General features: G+C 47.2%; 1 protein-coding gene across 1 annotated transcript in view; it reads left to right on the top strand.

Moving 5' to 3' along the window:
- Positions 1 to 23,869, top strand: part of LOC139366890 (collagen alpha-1(XI) chain-like) — a 166,321-nt gene extending 142,452 nt beyond the window's left edge. The window contains exons 53-65 of the mRNA XM_071104629.1: positions 1,223 to 1,276; positions 2,469 to 2,576; positions 2,931 to 2,984; positions 15,713 to 15,766; positions 16,571 to 16,678; positions 17,105 to 17,158; positions 17,284 to 17,319; positions 17,437 to 17,490; positions 17,632 to 17,878; positions 19,730 to 19,842; positions 21,586 to 21,654; positions 22,447 to 22,680; positions 22,873 to 23,869. Of these exons, the coding sequence (XP_070960730.1) occupies positions 1,223 to 1,276; positions 2,469 to 2,576; positions 2,931 to 2,984; positions 15,713 to 15,766; positions 16,571 to 16,678; positions 17,105 to 17,158; positions 17,284 to 17,319; positions 17,437 to 17,490; positions 17,632 to 17,878; positions 19,730 to 19,842; positions 21,586 to 21,654; positions 22,447 to 22,680; positions 22,873 to 23,019 (1,332 nt within the window). The 3' untranslated portion in view covers positions 23,020 to 23,869. The remainder of the gene's footprint in view (positions 1 to 1,222; positions 1,277 to 2,468; positions 2,577 to 2,930; positions 2,985 to 15,712; positions 15,767 to 16,570; positions 16,679 to 17,104; positions 17,159 to 17,283; positions 17,320 to 17,436; positions 17,491 to 17,631; positions 17,879 to 19,729; positions 19,843 to 21,585; positions 21,655 to 22,446; positions 22,681 to 22,872) is intronic.
- Positions 23,870 to 25,170: the final 1,301 nt, after the last annotated feature.

Raw genomic sequence — 25,170 nt, 5'->3', positions numbered from 1 at the left:
GAGTTACAAACTACACACCAGTCAGAGTTACAAACTACACACCAGTCAGAGTTACAAACTACACACCAGTCAGAGTTACAAACTACACACCAGTCAGAGTTACAAACTACACACCAGTCAGAGTTACACTTAAACTTAATCTTTTTGGCCTCCCGGGTTGTGCAGTGGTTAAGGGCGCTGTACTGCAGTGCCACCACAGACTCTGGGTTTGCGCCCAGGCTCTGTCGTAACCGGCCGCGACCAGGAGGTCCGTGGGGCTACGCACAATTGGCCTAGCGTCGTCTGGGTTAGGGAGGGTTTGGCCGGTAGGGAAATCCTTGTCTCATCGCGCACGAGCGACTCCTGTGGCGGGCCGGGCGCAGTGCGCGCTAACCAAGGTCGCCAGGTGCACAGTGTTTCCTCCGACACATTGGTGCAGCTGGCTTCCGGGTTGGATGCGCGCTGTGTTAAGAAGCAGTGCGGCTTGGTTGGGTTGTGTATCGGAGGACGCATGACTTTCAACCTTCGTCTCTTCTGAGCCCGTAAAGGAGTTGTAGCGATGAGACAAGATAGTAGCTACTACAACAATTGGATACCATGAAATTGGGGAGAAAAAAACGGGTAAAATAAAAAAAACATATTATTTTTATTAAGAGCTTTTTGACTTTCAATGATGCGCTATCTCTAATGAACCAATGAAAAGTACCACCAGAAAAGTACAAAGATCTTTTACAGCCAAGATACACCCCTCTCAACTTACATGACGAACCACAGTTCTTAAAACAGTTCACATAGTTTAAGATTTGTATGAAAGATATCTATAAAACATAGCACAGAGTTACTGCTGTGTCAACAGTTCTCATTGTAAAGACCAGTGTCTGGCCCCCTCCTACTCCAAACTGGGACCCGTCTCACCCTGGTACGGTATAGCACAAAAACATTACCTCATGTTGTCTGGAATGCTCTTTAGGCTTTATTACCCAAAGACATCGTAAATCTCCTCTGTCAGTGTTATCTCATAGAGGCCCATCCTCAGTGGAACACACACACACAATAGTTAACAGAATACTCTATTCTGTCGAATAAAACAACCATTCTAATGCAATACAAAGACTATAGTATAATCTTACAATTTTCCATGACAACACACACAGACATTATTCATGCGCATGCATGCACACACACACACACACAAGAACACAATGCTGTGTGATACTAAAGCGTGTCTTCTCGTCTTCCTCAGGGCCCCCCAGGATCTGCCGGTACAGAGGGTAGACAAGGAGAGAAGGGCACCAAGGTAACCTACAAAATCAATTCAGCCTTTAACCAGAGAGCAGCCTCAGGATCTCCAGACTCCACAGCAAGCCCTGATGCCTCACCCCTCACCCCACTTCCCTGTTCCCTCATCCTCCACCCTCTCCACTCTTCCCTCATCCCTGTCCCCTCTTCCCTTCACCTTTAATCTCTCTCCCCTCATCCCTCTCCCCTCATCCCTGTCCCCTCTTCCCTTCTCCTTTAATCTCTCTCCCTTCATCCCTGTCCCCTCATCCCTCTCCCCTCATCCCTCTCCACTCTTCCCTCTCCCCTCATCCCTCATCCCTGTCCCCTCTTCCCTTCTCCTTTAATCTCTCTCCCCTCCTCCCAAATTAAAACACAAAACCCCCAGGAAGTCGGAACTCACACAGCCTATTTTAGCTCAGATTCAGTTTGTGTGTTTTTAATGTGTTTACTATGTGTTGTACCTTAATTTGTTGAAACGTACTGTGCTGTATCTAGCTCTGACATGTAACAAGTCTGTATGCCAGTTGTCTCTAGCCCTATCCCACTCTGCTATGGTTTAGACTGGGCATTGTTGTTTCACATCAATCAATCTCATTGTTATCTAACCCTCCAGATGTTATCTATGCTGCTCTGTGAACATAAGACTAGGCTATAGTCACCTGAAGCTCAACGCAGTCGAAGGAATGTCTCTTTGACAGTACACACGAAAAGGACGTGAAGTGGATAAGAACCCAGTCTATGATCTGTTGTTAGGGGTTAGATCATTATGAACACATAAAGATATCTAGTACACATAAAGAGATCTAGAACACATAAAGAGATCTACAACACATAAAGATATCCAGAACACATAAAGAGATCCAGAACACATAAAGAGATCCAGAACACATAAAGAGATCCAGAACACATAGAGAGACCCAGAACACATAAAGAGATCCAGAACACATAAAGAGATCCAGAACACATATAGAGATCCAGAACACATAGAGAGACCCAGAACACATAGAGAGACCCAGAACACATAAAGAGATCCAGAACACATAAAGAGATCCATAACACATGAAGAGATCCATAACACATTAAGACATGTTGTTTACCTGCTAGCCAGACACATTGTCATTACACAGAGAGCATCTATCAAACCAGTTGGAAATGACATGTGGATATCTAGAGTTGTGTCATTGTGACAGTCTTGTCCTGTACTATAGGGTGAGTCTGGAGCCGAGGGACCCCCAGGTAAAGCTGGCCCAGTCGGCCCCCAGGGGCCCTCGGGAAAGACCGGTCCAGAAGGTCTGCGTGGAATCCCCGGCCCCGTTGTAAGTCTGAGATCCCAAAGTTCATCTTTCCTGAAATACACATGCACACACACACACACACACACACACACACACACACACACACACACACACACACACACACACACACACGTGTACACACAGAGAGAGAGAGACCAAACAGCCCTAAAGCTGTCTGACAACAGTGCTCATGGAATAATCGATAGTACCATTTGGCTTGTCCTTTATATATTTTTGTTGTTTATTCAAACACACTTTTTTTGCGCTATTCCTGCAATTAATCATGGTGCCGGGCACAGGAAATCAATATGAGGCAATAAGAGTTACAGAATGTTGTAATGCTGGACTTTAATTGGATGGTTTTTCTCTTCTCAGGGTGAACAAGGACTTCCTGGTTCTTCTGGACAAGACGGCCCACCTGGACCTATGGTCAGCAGAGATAATAAGCCCTCTCTCTCTCTCTCTCTATCTATCTATCTATCTATCTATCTATCTATCTATCTATCTATCTATCTATCTATCTATCTATCTATCTATCTATCTATCTATCTATCTATCTCTCTCTCTCTCTCTCTCTCTCTCTCTCTCTCTCTCTCTCTCTCTCTCTCTCTCTCTCTCTCTCTCTCTCTCTCTCTCTCTCTCTCTCTCTCTCTCTCTCTCTCTCTCTCTCTCTCTCTCTCTCTCTCTCTCTCTTTATATATATATTTCTCTCTCTCTTTATATATTTCTCTCTCTCTTTCTCTCTCTAGTGCTCTCTCTCTCTAGTGCTCTCTCTCTCTAGTGCTCTCTCTCTCTCTCTCCCTCTCTCTCTCCCTCTAGTGCTCTCCTCCCTCTAGTGCTCTCTTCTCTCTAGTGCTCTCTCTCTCTCGTGCTCTCTCTCTCTTTAGTGCTCTCTCTCTTTATATATATATTTATTTCTCTCTCTCTTGTGTTTGGTGTGGAGGGCTCTGTCCTAATAACTTTCTTGATTCTTTTCTTGGTCTTTTCCTCTTTCTACCCCTTCGACCAGGGTGGTAGTTGCAAATTTGCCTCCGTTTATTACGGAGGATCAAATCAGGAAAGAGCTGAGTCGTTTGGTAAGTATGCTAGCGGTTTTCGTGTACTGTCAACAGGTTTTCAGGCAGATGCCGTTAATCACGTTGTTTCGTTCCGGAGGCAAGTGTTTATGTTTCTGAATAACAATGAGCAACAGCTAAATGTGCATTTTAAAGTGAGGCATGGGGAGGGGCTCTATGCAGGGTTTGCCTGCACAGATGTTTTGAGTGTGGGGATTTGGGGCATAAGCATGCCCACATAAAGGCCATAGACAAGGTGAGGGCACAAGCTCCAGTGTAGGAAATCAAGGTCAACGTGCAGGGGGTAATGAGATGCAGACAGCCGAGGCTGGGCCTAGTCATGCCAGGGATGGTGGTGTAGATGAGGCTGGGCCTAGTCATGCCAGGGATGGTGGAGTAGCTGAGGCTGGGCCTAGTCATGCCATGGATGGTGGGGTAGCTGAGGCTGGGTCTAGTCATGCTATGGATGGTGGTGTAGATGAGTCTAGTCAGGTTATGCTGGTGGATGAGGAGAGTATAGTGGGGAAGTGTAAGAGACTGGGAGGGGGGGGGGGGTCAAGCGGAAAAGGAAAAAGGGTGTGGTCAAAGGCACCATGGCACCTTTGCCTGGTGCTGGCGGGGAGGCCCTGACCAGAGAGGAAGGGCAGGTGGTCAGGATGGGAGATAGAGATGAGGAGGAAAGTGAGTCTGAGGAGGAGGATGAGGAGTTATTTTTTTCAGACTCCTCTTCAATGGGGTCGGAGCTGACAGCCAGTCAAGCAGAGGGGTCAAAGTACACGTTGAGAGAACTGACAACGTTCCTGAATGAGACCAAGGGGGAAAACGTTAATCTTGAGGCTTTTTTTCTGATCTGAGAAAGTTTGTAAAAAATATTACAACATGCTATGAAAAAATTAGGGGCATGGTGTCCTCTCACCCAGGAAACGGTTAAGGAAGTGGGTCACAACAGTGCGAAAGGGTCGACCTTCAGACACTGTTTAGATGAATAGTTTCTTTCTGACACTGGGTCTTTTTGAGCATTGCTATTGGTCTCTTTCTTTGCTGGCTTTTCTCCCACTTCTTATGGAGACTCTTCGGGTAGGATCGCTCAATATAAATGGTGCCAGAGATGCAGGAAAGAGAAGTGTGTTGGGTGAATATGTAAAACAAAAAAGTACAGGTGTTGTTTCTGCAGGAGATTCATAATGATGTGTTGAATGAAGTCGATTGGGGGCTCTGGTGGAAAGGGGCAAGTGTGTTGAGCCATGGGACAAATTTTAGTGCAGGGGTAGCAGTCCTCTTTGTATCGGGTCTGTCTGTAAAGATTTGCTCCTCAAAGGAGGTGTGTAGGGGTAGGCTGCTTGTTGTAAAAGCAAAAATAAACAACATGGGTTTTGTCTTTATAAATAAAATTTGATTTGTCACATACACTTTCCACCTGGCTACCCCTACCCTGGTCAACTGCACTGTACCCCCCACAGCAACTCGCCCAAGCCTTCCCCATTTCTCCTTCTCCCAAATCCAGTCAGCTGATATTCTGAAAGAGCTGCAAAATCTGGACCCCTATAAATCAACCGGGCTAGACCATCTGGACCCTTTCTTTCTGAAATTATCTGCTGAAATTGTTGCCACCCCTATTACTAGCCTGTTCAACCTCTCTTTTGTGTCGTCTGAGATTCCGAAAGATTGGAAAGCAGCTGCGGTCATCCCCCTCTTCAAAGGGGAGGGCACTCTAGACCCAAACTGCTACAGACCTATATCTATCCTACCCTGCCTTTCTAAGGTCTTCGAATGCCAAGTCAACAAACAGATTACCGACCATTTCGAATCCCACCTCACCTTCTCCGCTTAGCAATCTGGTTTCAGAGCTGGTCATGGGTGCACTTCAGCCATGCTCAAGGTCCTAGACGATATCTTAACCGCCATCGATAAGAGACAATACTGTGCAGCCGTATTCATTGACCTGGCCAAGGCTTTCAACTCTGTCAATCACCACATCCTCATCAGCAGACTCGATAGCCTTGGTTTCTCAAATGATTGCCTCGCCTGGTTCACCAACTACTTCCCTGATAGAGTTCAGTGTGTCAAATCGGAGGGCCTGTTGTCTGGGCCTCTGGCAGTCTCTATGGGGGTGCCACAGGGTTCAATTCTTGGGCCGACCCTCTTCTCTGTATACATCAATGATGTCGCTCTTGCTGATGGTGAGTCTCTGATCCACCTCTAAGGGTGAGTGCAGCCCAACACCAGACAGTATACATGAGTGAAGGTTTTTGGGGCTAGGGTGTGTGCAGCCCAACACCAGACAGTATACATGAGTGAAGGTTTTTGGGGCTAGGGTGTGTGCAGCCCAACACCAGACAGTATACATGGGTGAAGGTCTTTGGGGCTAGGGTGAGTGCAGCCCAACACCAGACAGTATACATGGGTGAAGGTCTTTGGGGCTATGGTGAGTGCAGCCTGACTTGATCGTTTTTACCTGTCCAGGAATCGGAGCAATAGGCTGTTGGCCGCTACCATTCACCCGGTGGGGTTTTCAGATCACCACATAACAATGGCTCGGCTGTCTATTTCACCAGGGCCCCGGCAGGCATCCTATTGGACGTTCAATATAAAAGCTCTTACAAGATGCCACTTTTTGCTCGGGTTTCCAGACCTTTTGGGAAAGGTGGGGGCAGCGGAGAGAGTTGTATCTGAGTCAATGGTGGGATGTGGGGAAAGTCCAAATTTGGCTTTTCTGTAAACAGTATATACAGTGCCTTGATAAAGTATTCGGCCCCCTTGATCTTTGCGACCTTTTGCCACATTTCAGGCTTCAAACATAAAGATATAAAACTGTATTTTTTTGTGAAGAATCAACAACAAGTGGGACACAATCATGAAGTGGAACAACATTTATTGGATATTTCAAACTTTTTTAACAAATCAAAAACTGAAAAAATGGGCGTGCAAAATTATTCAGCCCCAATTAACCATCTTCCCTGTCCCTGCTGAAGAAAAGCAGGCCCAAACCATGATGCTGCCACCACCATGTTTGACAGTGGGGATGGTGTGTTCAGCTGTGTTGCTTTTACGCCAAACATAACGTTTTGCATTGTTGCCAAAAAGTTCAATTTTGGTTTCATCTGACCAAAGCACCTTCTTCCACATGTTTGGTGTGTCTCCCAGGTGGCTTGTGGCAAACTTTAAACACCACTTTTTATGGATATCTTTAAGAAATGGCTTTCTTCTTGCCACTCTTCCATAAAGGCCAGATTTGAGCAATATACGACTGATTGTTGTCCTATGGACAGAGTCTCCCACCTCAGCTGTAGATCTCTGCAGTTCATCCAGAGTGATCATGGGCCTCTTGGCTGCATCTCTGATCAGTCTTCTCCTTGTATGAGCTGAAAGTTTAGAGGTACGGCCAGGTCTTGGTATATTTGCAGTGGTCTGATACTCCTTCCATTTCAATATTATCGCTTGCACAGTGCTCCTTGGGATGTTTAAAGCTTGGGAAATATTTTTGTATCCAAATCCGGCTTTAAACTTCTTCACAACAGTATCTCAACCTGCCTGGTGTGTTCCTTGTTCTTCATGATGCTCTCTGCGCTTTTAACAGACCTCTGAGACTTTCACAGTGCAGGTGCATTTATACGGAGACTTGATTACACACAGCTGGATTGTATTTATCATCATTAGTAATTTAGGTCAACATTGGATCATTCAGAGATCCTCACTGAACTTCTGGAGAGAGTTTGCTGCACTGAAAGTAAAGGGGCTGAATAATTTTGCACGCCCAATTTTTCAGTTTTTGATTTGTTAAAAAAGTTTGAAATATCCAATAAATGTCGTTCCACTTCATGATTGTGTCCCACTTGTTGTTGATTCTTCACAAAAAAATACAGTTTTATATCTTTATGTTTGAAGCCTGAAATGTGGCAAAAGGTCGCAAAGTTCAAGGGGGCCGAATACTTTCGCAAGGCACTGTACATCTCTCTCATCAGAGGCGAGGAGAGTATTGGGGGAACTAGAGCGTTGTATTAGTGAGATGGAGGTAGAGATGGTGAGCAATGTAGGTCTCCAGGCTAATTTAGCTGAATTACGTAGGGACCTGGGCAGTTTTTTCCAGGTTAAAGCAAAGGGAGCACTTGTAAGAGCCAGGTTCTCCATGCTCAAGGAGATGGATGCTCCCATCTCCTTCTTCTTTGGTTTGGAAAGACAGAGTGGTGAAGCCAAGGGTATGCATTGTCTACGGCTGTCTGATGGGCGGGTGACCTCTGTGGTGGGGGAGATGTGGCTGTCTGATGGGCGGGTGACCTCTGTGATGGGGGAGATGCGGGAGTGTGGCGTTTTATACTGAGTTGTGTGTGATCCCATGTGTGCTCAGGTCTTGTTTGCAGAACTCCCTAAGCTCTCTCTGGCACAGAGTGATGAAATGGACATTCCTCTGTTGTCCCATGAACTGGCAGAGGCCGTAACCCAGATGTACCCCGGTCGTGCACCGGGGGTCGATGGACTCCCAGTGGAGTTTTATAAAACATTCTGCGGAATAATTGGACAGGACTTCTTTTGCATGTTGCGTGAACGCGTCGGGGTAGGAGAGTTGCCGATGTGTCGGGCGGCTCTGACACTCCTGCCCAAAAAAGAGGACTTGTGTGAACTTAAGAACTGGAGGCCTGTGGCATTACTCTGTGAGGACTACAAGATATTTGCCAAAGTCCTCTCTAACAGACTGAAGTCCCATTTGGACTCGATAGTACATAAGGACCAAACATATTGTGTACCGGGACGCTCAATCACAGACAACTTGTTCTTAATCAGGGACATGTTGGACTTGTCGAGAGGTTCTAATTTGAACTTTGAACTAGTCTCTTTAGATCAAGAGCAGGCTTTTGATAGAGTGGACCATGATCTGTTTAATGTGATGTCTGTGTTTGGGAATACTTTTTTGACCTGTGTAAAGCTGTTGTATGCTGGGGCGTAATGCATGGCCAAGATGGGAGGGGGGCTCAGTAGGCCAGTCTGGGTGAGACGGGGCATTAGACAAGAATGCCCTCTATCGGGGCAGTTATATACACTAGCCATTGAGCCTTTTTTGGGACTGCTACGCAGGAGACTGCAGGGAGTGTGCTGTACAGGCATGGATATGATGACAGGCATAGCAGTGTCAGCATATGCAGATGATGTTTCTGTGATGGTCAGGGATGGTCAGGATATGCAGGCACTAGAGACTAGTCTGAAGGTGTACGAGGGAGCTTCATCATCGGCAAGAGTAAAGCTCTGTTATGGGGGGATAGGGCCCCTCTGCTTCCAGGGGGTTTGCAGTGGGGTTGAGAAGGGCTTAAAGTTTTGCAGGTGTACCTGGCTTCGGAGAAGTGGGTCAGGAAGAACTGGGAGGGGCTGTCACAGGCAGTGGTGTCAAGACTGGCCAGGTGGAGGTGGTTCCTGTCCCAAGTGTCATATAGAGAGAGGGTGCTGATAATCAACATCCTGGTGTCATCTTCCCTGTGGCATAAACTGGTTTTCCTCAACCCCCCCGCCGCTGCTCGCAGACCTGGAACGCAAGCTGGTGAACTTTTTCTGGTCGGGCCATCACTGGCTGAGGGCGGCAGTGTTGTACATGACCGTCCACGAAGGAGGACAGGGCCTGGTGGAACTGGAGAGCAGGATGGCTGCTTTCTGACTAAAGGCGGTGCAGAGACTGCTGTACCATACTGATGTTGGCTGGAAGGAGCCAGCATGCGCGCTGTTGAGGAGAGCTGGTGAACTAGGGTTGGACCGGCAGCTGTTCCTCATGAGGCTGGAGAGGCTGAGTACAGCAGGTCTCTCTGAGTTTTACTCTGCAGTGCTGAGGACCTGGCAGCTGCTAAGGCCCACATGAGAAGGGGGTGGAGCCTGGGCTGTGGGTGTGGGAGGAGCCTATCTTCCACAACCCAGCCATCCCTTTGAGATCGGTTCAGTCGGCTGATGGCAGCGGGTTTACAAAGGCTGGGTGACCTGAGACTGCTGGGACAGGAGGGGTGGAAAACCCTGGAAGTCTTGGCACAACAAACAGGAATAACGTCTCTTAGGCTGCTGGAGAGATTCCTGGAGGAGCTCCAGGAGGCACTGTCTGAGCCGGGTAGGGGGGGGGGTTTGAGTGGCCAAGGGGGTTGGGGCCACCAATGTTTCCGCCACTGCAAGTACGGCAGAGACTGGCAAGGGCGTCTGAGCATGGGGGAGTTTGAAGGGGTGGGAGGTACAGCCCTCTGCAACCTCTGCATTAAGGTAAGGAACATTAGGAACCTAACAGGAGTGAAGGCACAACAGTGGCAGGGGGTGTGTGGGGCGGAGAGTATGGTGGGTTTTAGATGGAGGGGGATCTACAAACCCCCAGTACCAAAGAGGTCAGGGGACCTCCAGTGGAGGGTTCTTCGTGGAGCCCTGGCCACTAACAGCTGGTTGGTACGGGTTGAACCGGGAATCGGGCAGAGGTGTCCTTTCTGTGTAGTGAAAGAAACTGTGATTCATGTGTTTTCTGTGTGCACCAGGTTAATGCCTTTAATGTCTCTGTTGGAATGTCTGTGTGAGAGGTTGGCGGTGGTTTTTAATGTCGGGATGTTTATAATGGGATAGAGGTATTTGATTAAGGAGAAGGCCAAATGTGTTTTGTTGAATTTTCTGTTTGCTCAGGCGAAGTTGGCTATTTGGCTAACAAGGAGGAACAGGGTCAAAGGTGAGGGGATAACAGACCCTTTACTATTTAATGGGATGGTCTCTGCGCGCCTTAGGGTTGTAATGCTCCGGGTGTCGTGGGTGTGGAGTGAAATGCAGGAGACAGAGAGTTCAATGCTGCGCGTCTTTTAATCGCACCAATGCACCACACCAATGCACCACAGGGTGCTAACACGTGCCTATACCACAGAGCCAAAGGTTACATAGAAATAATCCCGCACAACAACCAGGCGGGCCGGCTGTCTAATAAAGACAAACTAATTAAACATTCACAGGTGCTACCACTCAACATACAAGGAGGGGAAGGAAAAACAATCAGTGGCAGCTAATAGGCCGGTGACGACGACCGCCGAGCGCCACCTGCCCGGGAAAGGGAAACACCCTCGGTCGGACCCGTGACAGTACCCCCCCCCTGACGCGTGGCTCCCGCAGCGCGCCGACACCGGCCTCGAGGTCGCCCCGGAGGACGAGGCGCAGGGCGATCCGGATGGAGGCGATGGAAATCCCTCAACATGGAGGGATCCAAGATGTCCCCCACCGGTACCCAGCACCTCCCCTCCCAGTCCACGAGGTACTGCAGGCCCCTCACCCGGCGTCTTGAGTCCAGAATGGCCCGGATCGTGTACGCCGGGGACCCCTCGATGTCCAGCGGGGGGGGAGGGACCTCCGGTACCTCACTGTCCTGCAGGGGACCAGCTACCACCGGCCTGAGGAGAGACACATGAAACGAGGGGTTAATACGATAATAGGAAGGGAGTTGTAATCGATAACACACCTCGTTTATCCTCCTCAGGACTTTAAAGGGCCCTACACACTGCGGACCCAGCTTCTGGCAGGGCAAGCGGAGAGGTAGGTTTCGGGTCGAGAGCCAGACCCTGTCCCCCGGTACAAACACGGGGGCCTCACTGCGGTGGCGGTCAGCACTCCTCTTCTGCCGTCCACTCGCTTGTCGTAGAGATTCCTGGACGGCCCTCCAGGTCTCCTTGGAGCGCTGTACCCATTCCTCCACCGCAGGAGCCTCGGTCTGGCTCGGATGCCATGGTTCCAGGACCGGCTGGTACCCCAACACACACTGAAAAGGGGACACGTTAGTAGAGGAGTGGCGTAGTGAGTTCTGAGCCATTTCAGCCCAGGGAATGTATCGTGCCCACTCCCCTGGCCGATCCTGGCAATACGACCGCAGAAACCTACCCACCTCCTGGTTCACTCTCTCCACCTGCCCATTACTCTCGGGGTGATAACCGGAGGTCAGGCTGACAGAGACCCCCAAACGTTCCATGAACGCTCTCCATACCCGGGACGTGAATTGGGGGCCCCGATCAGAAACGATGTGTTCCCCTGAGACGGCGGGAGATCGGTTAGGAAATCTATGGACAGATGTGACCATGGCCGCTGTGGAACAGGGAGGGGTTGTAGCTTCCCTCTAGGAAGGTGCCTAGGAGCCTTACTCTGAGCGCACACTGAACAGTAGGAGACATAACCCTTAACGTCCTTAGCCAACGTAGGCCACCAATACCTCCCCTGAAGGCTCCCCACTGTCCTCGTCACCCCAGGGTGACCCGAGGAGGGTAGGACGTGAGCCCACCGAATCAGTTTGTCCCGAACACCAAGCGGCACGTACCTTCACCCCGCTGGACACTGAGGAGGTGCGGGTTCAGCCCGTAACGCCCGCTCGATGTCCGAGTCCACCTCCCATACCACTGGGGCTACCAGCTTCGAGGCGGGAAGGATGGGAGTAGGTTCGGTGGACCCATCCTCCGTGTCATAAAGGCGGGACAGTGCGTCAGCCTTCACGTTCTGGGAGCCCGGTCTATAAGACAAAGTAAATCGGAACCGGGTGAAGAACATGGCCCACCTTGCCTGACGTGGGTTAAGTCTCCTAGCTGCCCGAATATACTCCAGATTCTGGTGGTCGGTCCAGATGAGAAAGGGGTGTTTAGCCCCCTCAAGCCAGTGTCTCCACACCTTCAGAGCTCTAACCACCGCTAGCAACTCCCGGTCCCCCACATCATAGTTACGCTCCGCTGGGCTGAGCTTCCTTGAGAAGAAAGCGCAGGGTCGGAGTTTTGGTGGCGTACCCGAGCGCTGTGATAGCACGGCACCCACCCCAGCCTCGGACGCGTCCACCTCCACTATGAATGCTAGAGAGGGGTCCGGATGCGCCAACACGGGCGCATCAGTAAACAGCGCCTTCAACTTGTTGAATGCTCCGTCCGCCTCTGCTGACCACTGCAAACGCACCGGGCCCCCCTTCAGCAGTGAGGTAATGGGAGCAGCTACCTGGCCAAAACCCCGGATAAACCTCCGGTAGTAGTTGGCAAAACCCAGAAACCGCTGCACCTCCTTTACCATGGTCGGAGTCGGCCAATTACGCACGGCCCTAATGCGGTCACCCTCCATCACTACCCCCGAGGTGGAAATGCGATATCCCAGAAAAGAGACGGCTCGTTTAGAGAACACGCATTTCTCAGCCTTGACGTATAGGTCATGCTCCAGCAGTCTACCAAGCACCTTGCGCACCAGAGACACATGCGCGGTGTGAGTGTCCGAGTAGATCAGAATGTCATCGATATAAGCCACCACTCCCTGCCCGCACAGGTCCCTGAGAATCTCGTCTACAAAGGATTGGAAAACGGCTGGAGCATTCTTTAACCCATACGGCATGACGAGGTACTCATAGTGGCCTGATGTAGTACTAAATGCGGTTTTCCACTCGTCTCCCTTCCGAATACGCACCAAACTATACGCACTCCTGAGATCCAGTTTTGTGAAGAACTGCGCTCGGTGGAACGATTCCACCGCCGTAGCGATGAGAGGTAGAGGGTAACTATACCCCACTGTGATGGCGTTTAGACCTCTATAATCAATACACGGACGCAAGCCTCCCTCCTTTTTCCTCACAAAAAAGAAACTTGAGGAGACGGGTGAAATGGAGGACCGAATGTACCCCTGTCCCAGCGCCTCCGTGACATATGTCTCCATTGCCAACGTCTCCTCCTGGGACAGCGGGTACACGTGACTCTTGGGAAGCGCAGCGTCTACCTGGAGATCTATCGTACAATCCCTTCCCGGTCGATAAGGTGGTAATTTAGTCGCTTTCACTTTACTGAAAGCGATTGCCAAATCGGCATACTCGGGGGGAATGCACACCGTGGAACCCTGGTCTGGACTCTCCACCGACGTGGCACCGATGGAAACTCCCAAACACCTTCCAGAACACTCCTCTGACCACCCCTGGAGAACCCCCTGTCTCCACGAAATTTTAGGATTGTGCCGGGCCAGCCAGGGAGTCCCCAGCACCACTGGAAACGCAGGCGAGTCAATAATAAAGAAACTGATACGCTCCCTATGATTCCCCTGCGTCACCATGTCCAGTGGGACCGTGGTCTCCCTGACCATCCCTGACCCTAATGGCCGGCTATCTAGGGAGTGCACGGGGAAAGGAGAATCTATCGGCACCAGCGGAACCCCTAACTTAAGGGCGAGTCCGCGATCCATAAAGTTCCCAGCTGCGCCTGAATCGACTAGCGCCCTATGCTGGGAAGAGGGAAAAAAGCGAAGGAAAAAAGTTAAGACAAACATGTGGCCAACAGGGGGTTCTGGGTGAGTTTGATGCTGACTCACCTGGGGTGACCGAGAAGCGTTCCGCCTGCCATCTCTACTCCCAGACGGAACCCCCCAGCACCGATCAGACGTGTGTCCTCTCCGACCACAGTTGGTGCAGGGAAGGCCTCCTCCTCCGGTACCCCTCGGCGCAGCCCCTCCCAACTCCATCGGAATGGGAGCGGAGGGGCTGGGTGGTGGAACGCACAGGACCCTCTCTGAACGCCCGCGGGCAGCCAGCAGATTATCCAGTCGAATGGACATGTCAATCAGCTGATCCAGTGACAGAGTGGTGTCCCGACACGCTAACTCCCGGCGGACATCCTCTCGGAGACTACACCTGTAGTGGTCCATGAGGGCCCTGTCGTTCCACCCAGATCCGGCTGCCAAGGTCCGGAACTCCAGCGCGTAATCCTGGGCGCTCCTCCTCTCCTGCCTGAGGTGAAATAGTTGTTCTCCCGCCGCTCGGCCGTCTAGAGGGTGATCAAACACGGCGCGGAAGCGACGGGAAAAAGACCATTCCAGACCGCGTTCGCCCATTCCAGGGCACGACCCGTGAGGCAGGAGATGAGGACACTCACCCTCTCTTCTCCTGAGGGAGTGGGTCTGATGGTGGCCAGGTATAGCTCCAGCTGGAGCAGAAACCCCTGGCAACCCGCCGCCGCTCCATCATAAGCCCTCGGTAGCGTCAGACGGAGGGTGCTGGAGTCGGGAGATGGGGAGTCCGGAACCGTCCGGAACCTCTCTCCATCACTTGATCCATCGCGGATCCGATCCGATGAAGGACGGTGGTGTGGTGGAGAACCCGTTCCTCCATCGATGGGAGAGGGTTGGCTGCTGCTCCTGCTGACTCCATTCAATTTGATAGGTGCGGGATTCTGTAATGCTCCGGGTGTCGTGGGTGTGGAGTCAAATGCAGGAGACAGAGAGTTCAATGCTGCGCGTCTTTTAATCGCACCAACGCACCACAGGGTGCTCACAAAAACGTTACGTTCCCAAAACACAGGGAATCAAAATGTACAATGGGAAACAATCCCGACCGGACACTAACACGTGCCTATACCACAGAGCCAAAGGTTACATAGAAATAATCCCGCACAACAACCAGGCGGGCCGGCTGTCTAATAAAGACAAACTAATTAAACATTCACAGGTGCTACCACTCAACATACAAGGAGGGGAAGGAAAAACAATCAGTGGCAGCTAATAGGCCGGTGACGACGACCGCCGAGCGCCACCTGCCCGGGAAAGGGAAACACCCTCGGTCGGACTCGTGACAAGGGTGGTATTTGAGTTCTATAGAATGATAAAGTGTGGAGATGTTTCAGGAGATATGGTGTGTTGAGGGGCTGTCTGTATATCTGGGGATGATGTTTGGGATATACGGTTGTAGAAGTGGTGATGGTGGTGTGTTGTTTTGGGTATTGTGATGTTGGTTTGTACGTGGTAGATGGAAAGGTGAGTATGGTACATGTACAGGATATATTTTGGTGTTTTATTTTTAAGGGGGGGTTAAAATGAAATGCGAAAGTTTCAGAAAAAAAAGACAGTCTCTCTCTCTCACTCTCTTTTCTCTCTTTCTCTCTCTTTTTATAGTGCTCTCTAATTATTCTCTCTCTCTTTTCTCTTTCTCTCTCTCCTCTCTCTCCTCTCTCCTCTCTCTCTTTTCTCTCTTCCTCTCTCTCTCTTTATAGTACTCTCTCTCTCTAATTGTTCTCTCTCTAGTTCTCTATCTCATTGTCTGTATCTAGGTATTTTTTCCTTCCGTTCTTTCTCTACTGAGGTGGTGTAATTGATGTCTAACCATCTTTTCTCTGTGACAATTAGGGACCCCCTGGTCTCCCAGGTCTGAAGGGTGACCCCGGCACCAAGGGTGAAAAGGTGAGCCCGCCTCAATTTCCCGTCCCAAAGCACTTATTGATTTGATTTCTCCGATCCGAGAAGGGGTTGGGAGTTTAACCTGTAGTGGGTTGGAGACGATGGCCATGAGCGTGGCTGGGATTGGACCTCCACTCATCTGAACCCTTTAACCAGCTTCTCTAGAAAGGTCAAACTAAATATTTCGGTAGAGCAATACATTTAAATTAAAATTATTCGACACAACTTGTGTTTGAAACTAAAAGTGACTCCAATTACGCAGTAAACTAAAAGTGACATTTGGAGAAATCTGGAAGCCAGTTTGAATTGAATAGGACCGTACCACATTGCCGGCTCCATTTGATGCAGAGCGTTAGATCTGCCAGTGAATTTAAAGTCAGTAATGAAGCGCAGGACACTGCTGTTATGGCCAGCCACAAATGTTGAGAGCAGGATTGGAAGGGATTGGTTTAGAAGGACACAAGCTCTTTATTTTCATTTGTGTGGCCATTTTCCATGTTTCAGATCAATGGGACTGAAGAGGGCACTCGTATTTTCCAGACATTGTTGTTGTGGATATTGTCCTCAGTTGCATTTAGAGAAATTCTGGGCAATTATTTTGTAAGACGGGAAAAAAAAGTAATTTCTGTAAAAATGATTTCAGATGTGTAGAATGAGTGTTCCGATTTTGTATTTTACTTGATGGAATGGTAACAGCTATAGCAGGGTTGTACTGGTGCCAGGCATGGTATTGTCTTCAACGTGTTTTTATTGTAAGTATCTCAATGGTCCCAGTCCTTACTACTCTTGTTTGTTTGTGTCCTACAGGGTCATCCAGGTCTGATCGGTCTGATTGGACCCCCTGGCGAGCAGGGAGAGAAGGGAGACAGAGGCCTGCCTGGACCCCAGGGTTCTCACGGAGGCAAGGGCGACGGTGTAAGTGATTAATGACCTCATCACCTTGCCATTCGTCAATCAGGAAATAAAATGCCATTGGTCTGATTGTCTCTATGTTAGGCTTGAAAAACAGAAGAATGTGGTTCTCCATCTATATGTCTCTATGTTAGTGTTGAAAAACAGAAGAATGAGGGTCTCCATCTATATGTCTCTATGTTAGTGTTGAAAAACAGAATAATGGGGGTCTCCATCTTTCTGTCTCTATGTTAGCGTCGAAAAACAGAATAATGGGGGTCTCCATCTATCTAGCTGTATTACTCACGAAAATACCAGCAACTTTTCAGGGCTCATGAAAACGTTGCAAAAGGTTGCTAATGTTTCCCTTGCAATCTACCACTCGTTATCTCACTGTAGTCCGCTGTCATCCCACTGTCGTCTTACTGATGTCTAGTCTCTTCTCCCCAGGGTATCAGTGGAGCTTCAGGTCCTCTCGGTCCCCCTGGTCCTCCTGGCCTGCCTGTAAGACTGTCCCCCGTTTTCTCTGTTTTATTTAGAGTATAGTCTCATAGTTAACATGTCCATGTAATGATACAACATAGTCATCTCCTCTTTACTGATCACGCCATCTTCGATGTCTCTTCCAGGGCCCTGGAGGTCCTAAAGGAGCTAAGGGTTCATCGGTAAGTTCTGTTCAACAACTCTTTTTATCAACTGAGAGTACTGTGACAGTAATTTTAGAGGAGTGTTTGTGAAATCCAGAATTAACAACATGCTCTAAATCTCCATGCTCTTTTCAGGGTCCTGCTGGTCAGAAGGGAGACACCGGTACGATCGGTTCACCTGGTCCTCCTGTGAGTATTACTTTTACATTCATTTTGGTGTCCTCTCTAAGTCCGAGAATAGGCCACTTCAGTGTCTTTAGCTGCAATTAATGAAGTTATTTTTTAGAAAACGCTGTGACACTATGGGATATTTTCTTTCTTCCTCTATAGGGTCCCTCTGGTGAGGTGATCCAGCCACTGCCCATCCAGTCGCCCAAGAAGAACCGCAGACACGCAGACATGCAGGCGGACGCGACGGGTACCATGATGGACTACGAAGAGGGCATGGAGGACATCTTTGGTTCGCTCAACAACCTCAAACAGGACATGGAGAGGATGAAGTACCCGATGGGCACACAGAACAACCCAGCCAGGACCTGCAAAGACCTGCAGCTCGCCCACCCAGAGTTCACCAACGGTGAGTCACGGAGAGGGGGAATCATGGGTAATATGCTAATGCTATGGCTGTGATTTCTGGCCATGTTGTTTATCTAGACAAGGAAGCCATTAACTGTGAATGCTGTTTGCTCATTTCGTAGCGATGCCATGGGAGTGTATATGGTATATTTGCAGGTAGTGTATTGCAGTGGTGAATTTGAATAGCACTGAGAACAAGACCTCATTGTGGTTATACCTAACATTAACAGATCTCAGTGAGGTTATACCTAACATTAACAGACCTTCATTGAGGTTATACCTAACATTAACAGACCTCAGTGAGGTTATACTTAACATTAACAGACCTCAGTGAGGTTATACCTAACATTAACAGACCTCATTGAGGTTATACCTAACATTAACAGACCTCAGTGAGGTTATACCTAACATTAACAGATCTCAGTGAGGTTATACCTAACATTAACAAACCGACCTCAGTGAGGTTATACCTAACATTAACAGACCTCAGTGAGGTTATACTTAACATTAACAGACCTCAGTGAGGTTATACCTAACATTAACAGACCTCATTGAGGTTATACCTAACATTAACAGACCTCAGTGAGGTTATACCTAACATTAACAGATCTCAGTGAGGTTATACCTAACATTAACAAACCGACCTCAGTGAGGTTATACCTAACATTAACAGACCTCAGTGAGGTTATACCTAATATTAACAGACCTCAGTGAGGTTATACCTAACATTAACAGACCTCATTGAGGTTATACCTAACATTAACAGACCTCAGTGAGGTTATACCTAACATTAACAGACCGACCTCAGTGAGGTTATACCTAACATTAACAGACCTCATTGAGGTTATACCTAACATTAACAGACCTTCAGTGAGGAACTTTTGAGGTTTGTTTTTGCCAAACTTTATACAGAGAAATGTCAGGTCATTCTTTGACCTTTTTTAAGGTTTATTTTTTATTGATTTTGGAAAACTTTTATTTACTCAGGGGGAAGCCATTGAGACCAAGGTCTCATTTACTCACAACTATGAATAATTCAGATGTATCATAGTTAGACAGAAAGTCAGACAGTTTTCTAAGAGCAATTGAGAGGGCCACAGGATGACGACAAACTCCCACTGACGTTAGTTGGGCATTATTACCCAAGGCCCAGATGTATGACTAGACATTCACAGAGGTGGTAATTCACACAGTAACATTCACATTTTACTTCATGAATATGGTGACACCCTCACCTCTGTCAGATCTGCAGTATTACACATTATATTCATTCAGAGACACACCAGTGTCTGCCACAGACTTGTTTAACCAAGTCTCAGTAATTATCAAAACGTCCGTGTTAGTTTGAGAAGTCAGAATTACAATAAAAATCCATTTTTGTAATCAAACTTCTGACATTTTACATGAGTCAGTCCAAGGCCACAGCTGTGGGATTTCAGATCAGACGGCGTCTCTAACACAAACATGCTATGATCAGTAGGTAACCCTCTATATGAAACAGCCATGGGGTTGTCTTGAAATGGTACGGTATACTGTAGATATAAGGTAACTTACAACTGTACCATTTGGTCTATGGCATGAACGAGGACGTGGATTAATACGAGACGCAAGGAGGGTTACCTGTTTCGGCCAATCACTTAGCACCTTTTTCAATGTTTACGCTGAATGTTAGAAGATCTGTTGTTGCTAAACATATGAACATATTATTTTTATATCTATCAGGTGTCATAGAACAGTTAAACGACTTAGTGACATTTTGTAGTTTTTAGTTTTCAGTTGTCGGTGGAACCTTAGAACTAGAGAGAACTACAGATTTGGGTATTTTATTGTGTCATTGGGTTTTGTTCCACAGGCGAGTACTGGATAGATCCTAACCAGGGATGTTCAGGGGACTCGTTCTCTGTCCACTGTAACTTCACGGCTGGAGGAGAGACCTGCATCTTCCCAGATAAGAAGTTCAGTGGAGTGAGTGGCGTTTCATTTCCTCCAAGAGGACGACACACACACACACACACACACACACACACACACACACACAGACACCTGCTCATGCTATGAAGTTAAGCATAGAGTCAAGCCATAGTCTTGTTCAATTCTAGATAATGTTCTGATAGGATCATTCATACATGTACACATTACCTCAATTACCTCAACCAACCGGTGCCCCCGCACATTGACTCTGTACCGGTACCCCCTGTATATAGCCTCCACATTGACTCTGTACCGGTATCTCCTGTATATAGCCTCCACATTGACTCTGTACCGGTACCCCCTGTATATAGCCTCCACATTGTCTCTGTACTGGTACCCCCTGTATATAGCCTCCACATTGACTCTGTACCGGTACCCCCTGTATATAGCCTCCACATTGTCTCTGTACTGGTACCCCCTGTATATAGCCTCCACATTGACTCTGTACCGGTACCCCCTGTATATAGTCTCCACATTGACTCTGTACCGGTACCCCCTGTATATAGTCTCCACATTGACTCTGTACTGGTACCCCCTGTATATAGCCTCCACATTGACTCTGTACCGTAACACCCTGTATATAGCCTCCACATTGACTCTGTACCGGTACCCCCTGTATATAGCCTCCACAGTGACTCTGTACCGTAACACCCTGTATATAGCCTCCACATTGACTCTGTACTGGTACCCCCTGTATATAGCCTCCACATTGACTCTGTACCGGTACCCCCTGTATATAGTCTCCACATTGACTCTGTACCGGTACCCCCTGTATATAGCCTCCACATTGACTCTGTACCGGTACCCCCTGTATATAGCCTCCACATTGACTCTGTACCGGTACCCCCTGTATATAGCCTCCACATTGACTCTGTAACGTAACACCCTGTATATAGTCTCCACATTGACTCTGTACCGGTACCCCCTGTATATAGCCTCCACATTGACTCTGTACCGGTACCCCCTGTATATAGCCTCCACATTGACTCTGTACCGGTACCCCCTGTATATAGTCTCCACATTGACTCTGTACCGGTACCCCCTGTATATAGCCTCCACATTGACTCTGTACCGGTACCCCCTGTATATACCCTCTGTTACCCTACTGTTATTTTACTGCTGCTCTTTAATTATTTGTTACTTTAAAAAAAAATTGCTCATCTATATTTTACTTAACACGTTTTTCTTCTTAACTTCTTAAAGCATTGTAGGTTAAGGGCTTGTAAGTGGGCATTTCACTGTACGGTCTGTTGTATGCGGTGCATGTGACAAATACAGTTTGATTTGATTCGTATGCTAGTGAGGGTTATGGGACTGCGAGATTCATGTTTGGGGATGTTTGATGGGTTCACCGCTTGGTCATTTACATTTAAACCTAACTTGTTTTGGTGATAGCCTTGTGAATTTGACATTTACGTTCATACTGTATCTCTGTGAAATGTAATGTAAAGTCATGAAGAAAAATAGATGCATTGAGGGTTGGAATTGACATTGGTAATTGTCAAGACAATCAATATAGACAAACTGTATGAGCAGAAAAAAACTGATATACACATTTTTTATTGAATTACTATACATACTGTTGTGATTTTCCTATATGTTAAGATCTGAGGGAAGGGGTATCTAGCTGTATATTACACAACTTTTGATGGATCAAAACTAAACCTAATTCCAGGAACCAGCGCTTAAATTGTGTTCTTCTAAGTACCGAAGCGCCTCATTTGTTTGGCTCCGTAGGTCAGAATATCGTCATGGCCCAAAGAACTTCCAGGGTCGTGGTTCAGTGAATTTGAGCATGGTGCAATAGTAAGTACTTCCCTCAACTCCACGTTTTCATCCTCCACTGTTCTCTTCTCAAAAGAAATGTCTCCTCTTCACAATACTAAAACTAAAATGATTTCTCAGGCTCCCACTTGGCCATCTCTCTGCCTTCTGTCTGTCAGTACAGAGGCTCTTCAGAAGTAGCATTTGAGATAGAAGACAGAGAGAGAGAGAGAAAATTGTCTCTGGAAGTGACCCCCACTTTTCTAGCCACCAAGGAATCCAGACCTCTCATATAAGACCTCTCACCCCCCCCCCTTCTCATTCATATTTCATACAGTCTGGGATTGACGAAGGATGAGGAGGAAAATATGATTTTCTATTGCTTTGAGACTCAGTTTGGCCCATTGCCTGAGAGAGAGATTGTATAACTGATACTGACAGCATGTTTTTGAAGAAGAGTATCAGGGGGAACCTTTGATTCAGCAAACAAATGAAAAGAAGGGTGCTCAACAACAATGACAAAAAATCTAAAAACTTCCAAAAGGACTAATTCGAGCCAGAAGTGGAGGAGGAAGGAGTCAGCTTGACTTCCTGTACAATGGAGTAAAGTGAGTTAAAATAAAAAATAAAAAATATAATTTTTTTAGTGCTCCAACTCCTTTCTGCCTTGAATGAGTATTTTTGGAGAAAAAAATTATGTTAGCCTTTCTCATGTTTTATAAGAACTCTTGAGATAAAATACTTCTAAGCAGTATATTATGTCCAATCCCATGTTTCATTTCTGACCTCTCAATCTATTTTCTGTTTTCTCTCACACCCTCCTCCAATTAACAGTTTTCATACGTTGACGCAGCCGGTAACACAATAAGTGAAGTTCAGATGACCTTCCTGAAACTACTGACTGCCTCTGCCAGGCAGAACTTCACCTATAGCTGCCACCAGTCTGTGGTGTGGCACGACGAGACCACCGACAGCTACGACAAGGCGCTGCTATTCCTGGGATCCAACGATGAGGAGATGTCCTACGACAGCAACCCTTACGTCAGGGCCCTCATAGACGGATGCGCGGTAAGGGCTGCCCATCGATACTGCCTGTCTGTAATAGTGATTGTTCAAGTACATTTGGGAAAGTCTCGCAAGTATGTAAAATGTCCCCATTGGTTGTTTTGTTGGACTTGTTTTATATCTCCAATGAGGTTGTGTCTGATGGCTGAAAGCACAATGTTTAATAGTTTTTTTCCCCCCGTTCTCTCTTTCCAGTCGAGGAAGGGCTACGGAAAGACTGTGATGGAGATTAATACTCCCAAGATCGATCAGGTTCCCATCATTGATGTCATGTTGAATGACTTTGGAGATGCCAGCCAGAAGTTTGGATTTGAAGTGGGTCCAGTCTGCTTCCTTGGCTAACAACCAGCCCCCCCAACCCAGACCAGCAACCAAACTTACCTGTTTCCATACCACCTAACCCCAGTACCCAGCCCCCTCACCTGTTTCCATACCACCTAACCCCAGTACCCAGCCACCTCACCTGTTTCCATACCACCTAGCCTGGGTACCCATCCCCCTAACCTGTTTCCATATCACCTAACCCCAGTACCCAGCCCCCTCACCTGTTTCCATATCACCTAACCCCAGTACCCAGCCCCCTCACCTGTTTCCATATCACCTAACCCCAGTACCCAGCCCCCTAACCTGTTTCCATATCACCTAACCCCAGTACCCAGCCCCCTAACCTGTTTCCATACCACCTAACCTGGGTACCCAGCCCCCTCACCTGTTTCCATATCACATGCAAGTTTTGAATTAAAAAATGGTGTAGCGAACAGGTCTTGCCGTCTATGTAGGTTTTACCAGGACAAGACTTCTTGCCCTTGTAGGGTTAGAATCACATGACTTAAACCTGCTGTGGCACAAAGACGAAGGACATATGAAGGTGTTGCGGAGAAAGGTGAACAGGAGAAAAACGAGAGAGATCGAGAGACGAGGGAGTAGAGAGACCTCTTTTCTGGATTCTACAGGTGCTGCACTAAATGAAATACCACAATGACGATGGTGCTTGTTCAAAACACACACAAATTAAGAGGTGCTAAAAAAAAAGTGCGTTTTGATAATGAATAAACTTTAATTATAATTTTTCTTACAATACTGTTATTTCTGAATCCACTTTCAAAACCTGCGTGTGTATCAGAATCGCATCTGGCTCTTAATCTTCGAAACAAAAATATATATATATACACAGTACCAGTCAAACGTTTTGACACCGACTCATTCAAAGGTTTTTCTTTATTTTTAGTATTTTCTACATTGTAGAATAAAAGTGAAGACATCAAAACTGTGAAATAACACATATGGAATCATGTGGTAACCAATAAAGTGTTAAACAAATCAAAATCTATTTTATATTTGAGATTCTACAAAGTAGCCACCCTTTGTCTTGATGGCAGCTTTGCACACTCTTGGCATTCTCTCAACCAGCTTCACCTGGAATGTTTTTCCAACAGTCTTGAATGAGTTCTCACATATGCTGAGCACTTGTCGGCTGCTTTTCTTTCACTCTGCATTCCAACTCATCCCAAACCATCTCAATTGGGTTGAGGACGTATGATTGTGCAAGTCAGGTCATCTGATGCAGCACTCCATCACTCTCCTGGGTCAAAGAGCCATTACACAGCCTGGAGGTTTGTTTTGGGGTCATTGTCCTGTTGAAAATGTAATCATAGTCCCACTAAGCGCAAATCAGATGTGATGGCGTATCGCTGCAGAATGATGTGGTAGCCATGCTGGTTAAGTGTTCCTTGAATTCTAAATAAATCACTGACAGTGTCACCAACAAAGCACCTCCACACATTCACACCTCCTCCTCCATGCTTCACGGTGGGAACCACACATGCGGATCACACATGCGGAGATCATTCATTCACCTACTCTCAGTTTCATCGTAGCGCTTGATGGTTTTTGCGACTTCCCTTTTCTGGATTAGCTGACCTTCATGTCTTAAAGTAATGATGGACTGTCGTTTCTCTTTGCTTATTTGAGCTGTTCTTGCCATAATATGGACTTGGTCTTTTACCAAATAGGACTATCTTCTGTATACCACTCCTACCTTGTCACAACACAATTGATTGGTTCAAACACATTAAGAAGGAAAGAAATTCCACAAATGAACTTTTAACAAGGCACACCTGTTAATTGAAATGCATTCCAGGTGACCACCTCATGACACTTGTTGAGAGAATGCCAAGAGTGTGCAAAGCTGTCATCAAGGCAAAACGTGGCTTCTTTGAAGAATATAAAATATATTTAGTTTTGTTTAACACTTTGCTCACTACATGATTCCATGTGTTATTTCATAGTTTTTATATCTTCGCTATTTTTCTACAATGTAGAAATTAGTAGAAAATAGTGAAAAATAAAGAAGAACCCTTGAATGAGTAGATGTTCTACAACTTTTGACTGGTACTGTGTTTGTAAAGACAGACTGACAGAATTCAATAATTATGATATTTTGTCGATGAATATATCCTGTGTTAACTGTTACCAGTTAAGTTATTTCTAGTG

Source organism: Oncorhynchus clarkii, chromosome 15, assembly GCF_045791955.1.
Source record: "Oncorhynchus clarkii lewisi isolate Uvic-CL-2024 chromosome 15, UVic_Ocla_1.0, whole genome shotgun sequence".
Classification (NCBI taxonomy): domain Eukaryota; kingdom Metazoa; phylum Chordata; class Actinopteri; order Salmoniformes; family Salmonidae; genus Oncorhynchus; species Oncorhynchus clarkii.
Note: the sequence above shows the minus strand (reverse complement) of the source record. Positions and strands in the feature narration are given on the sequence as shown.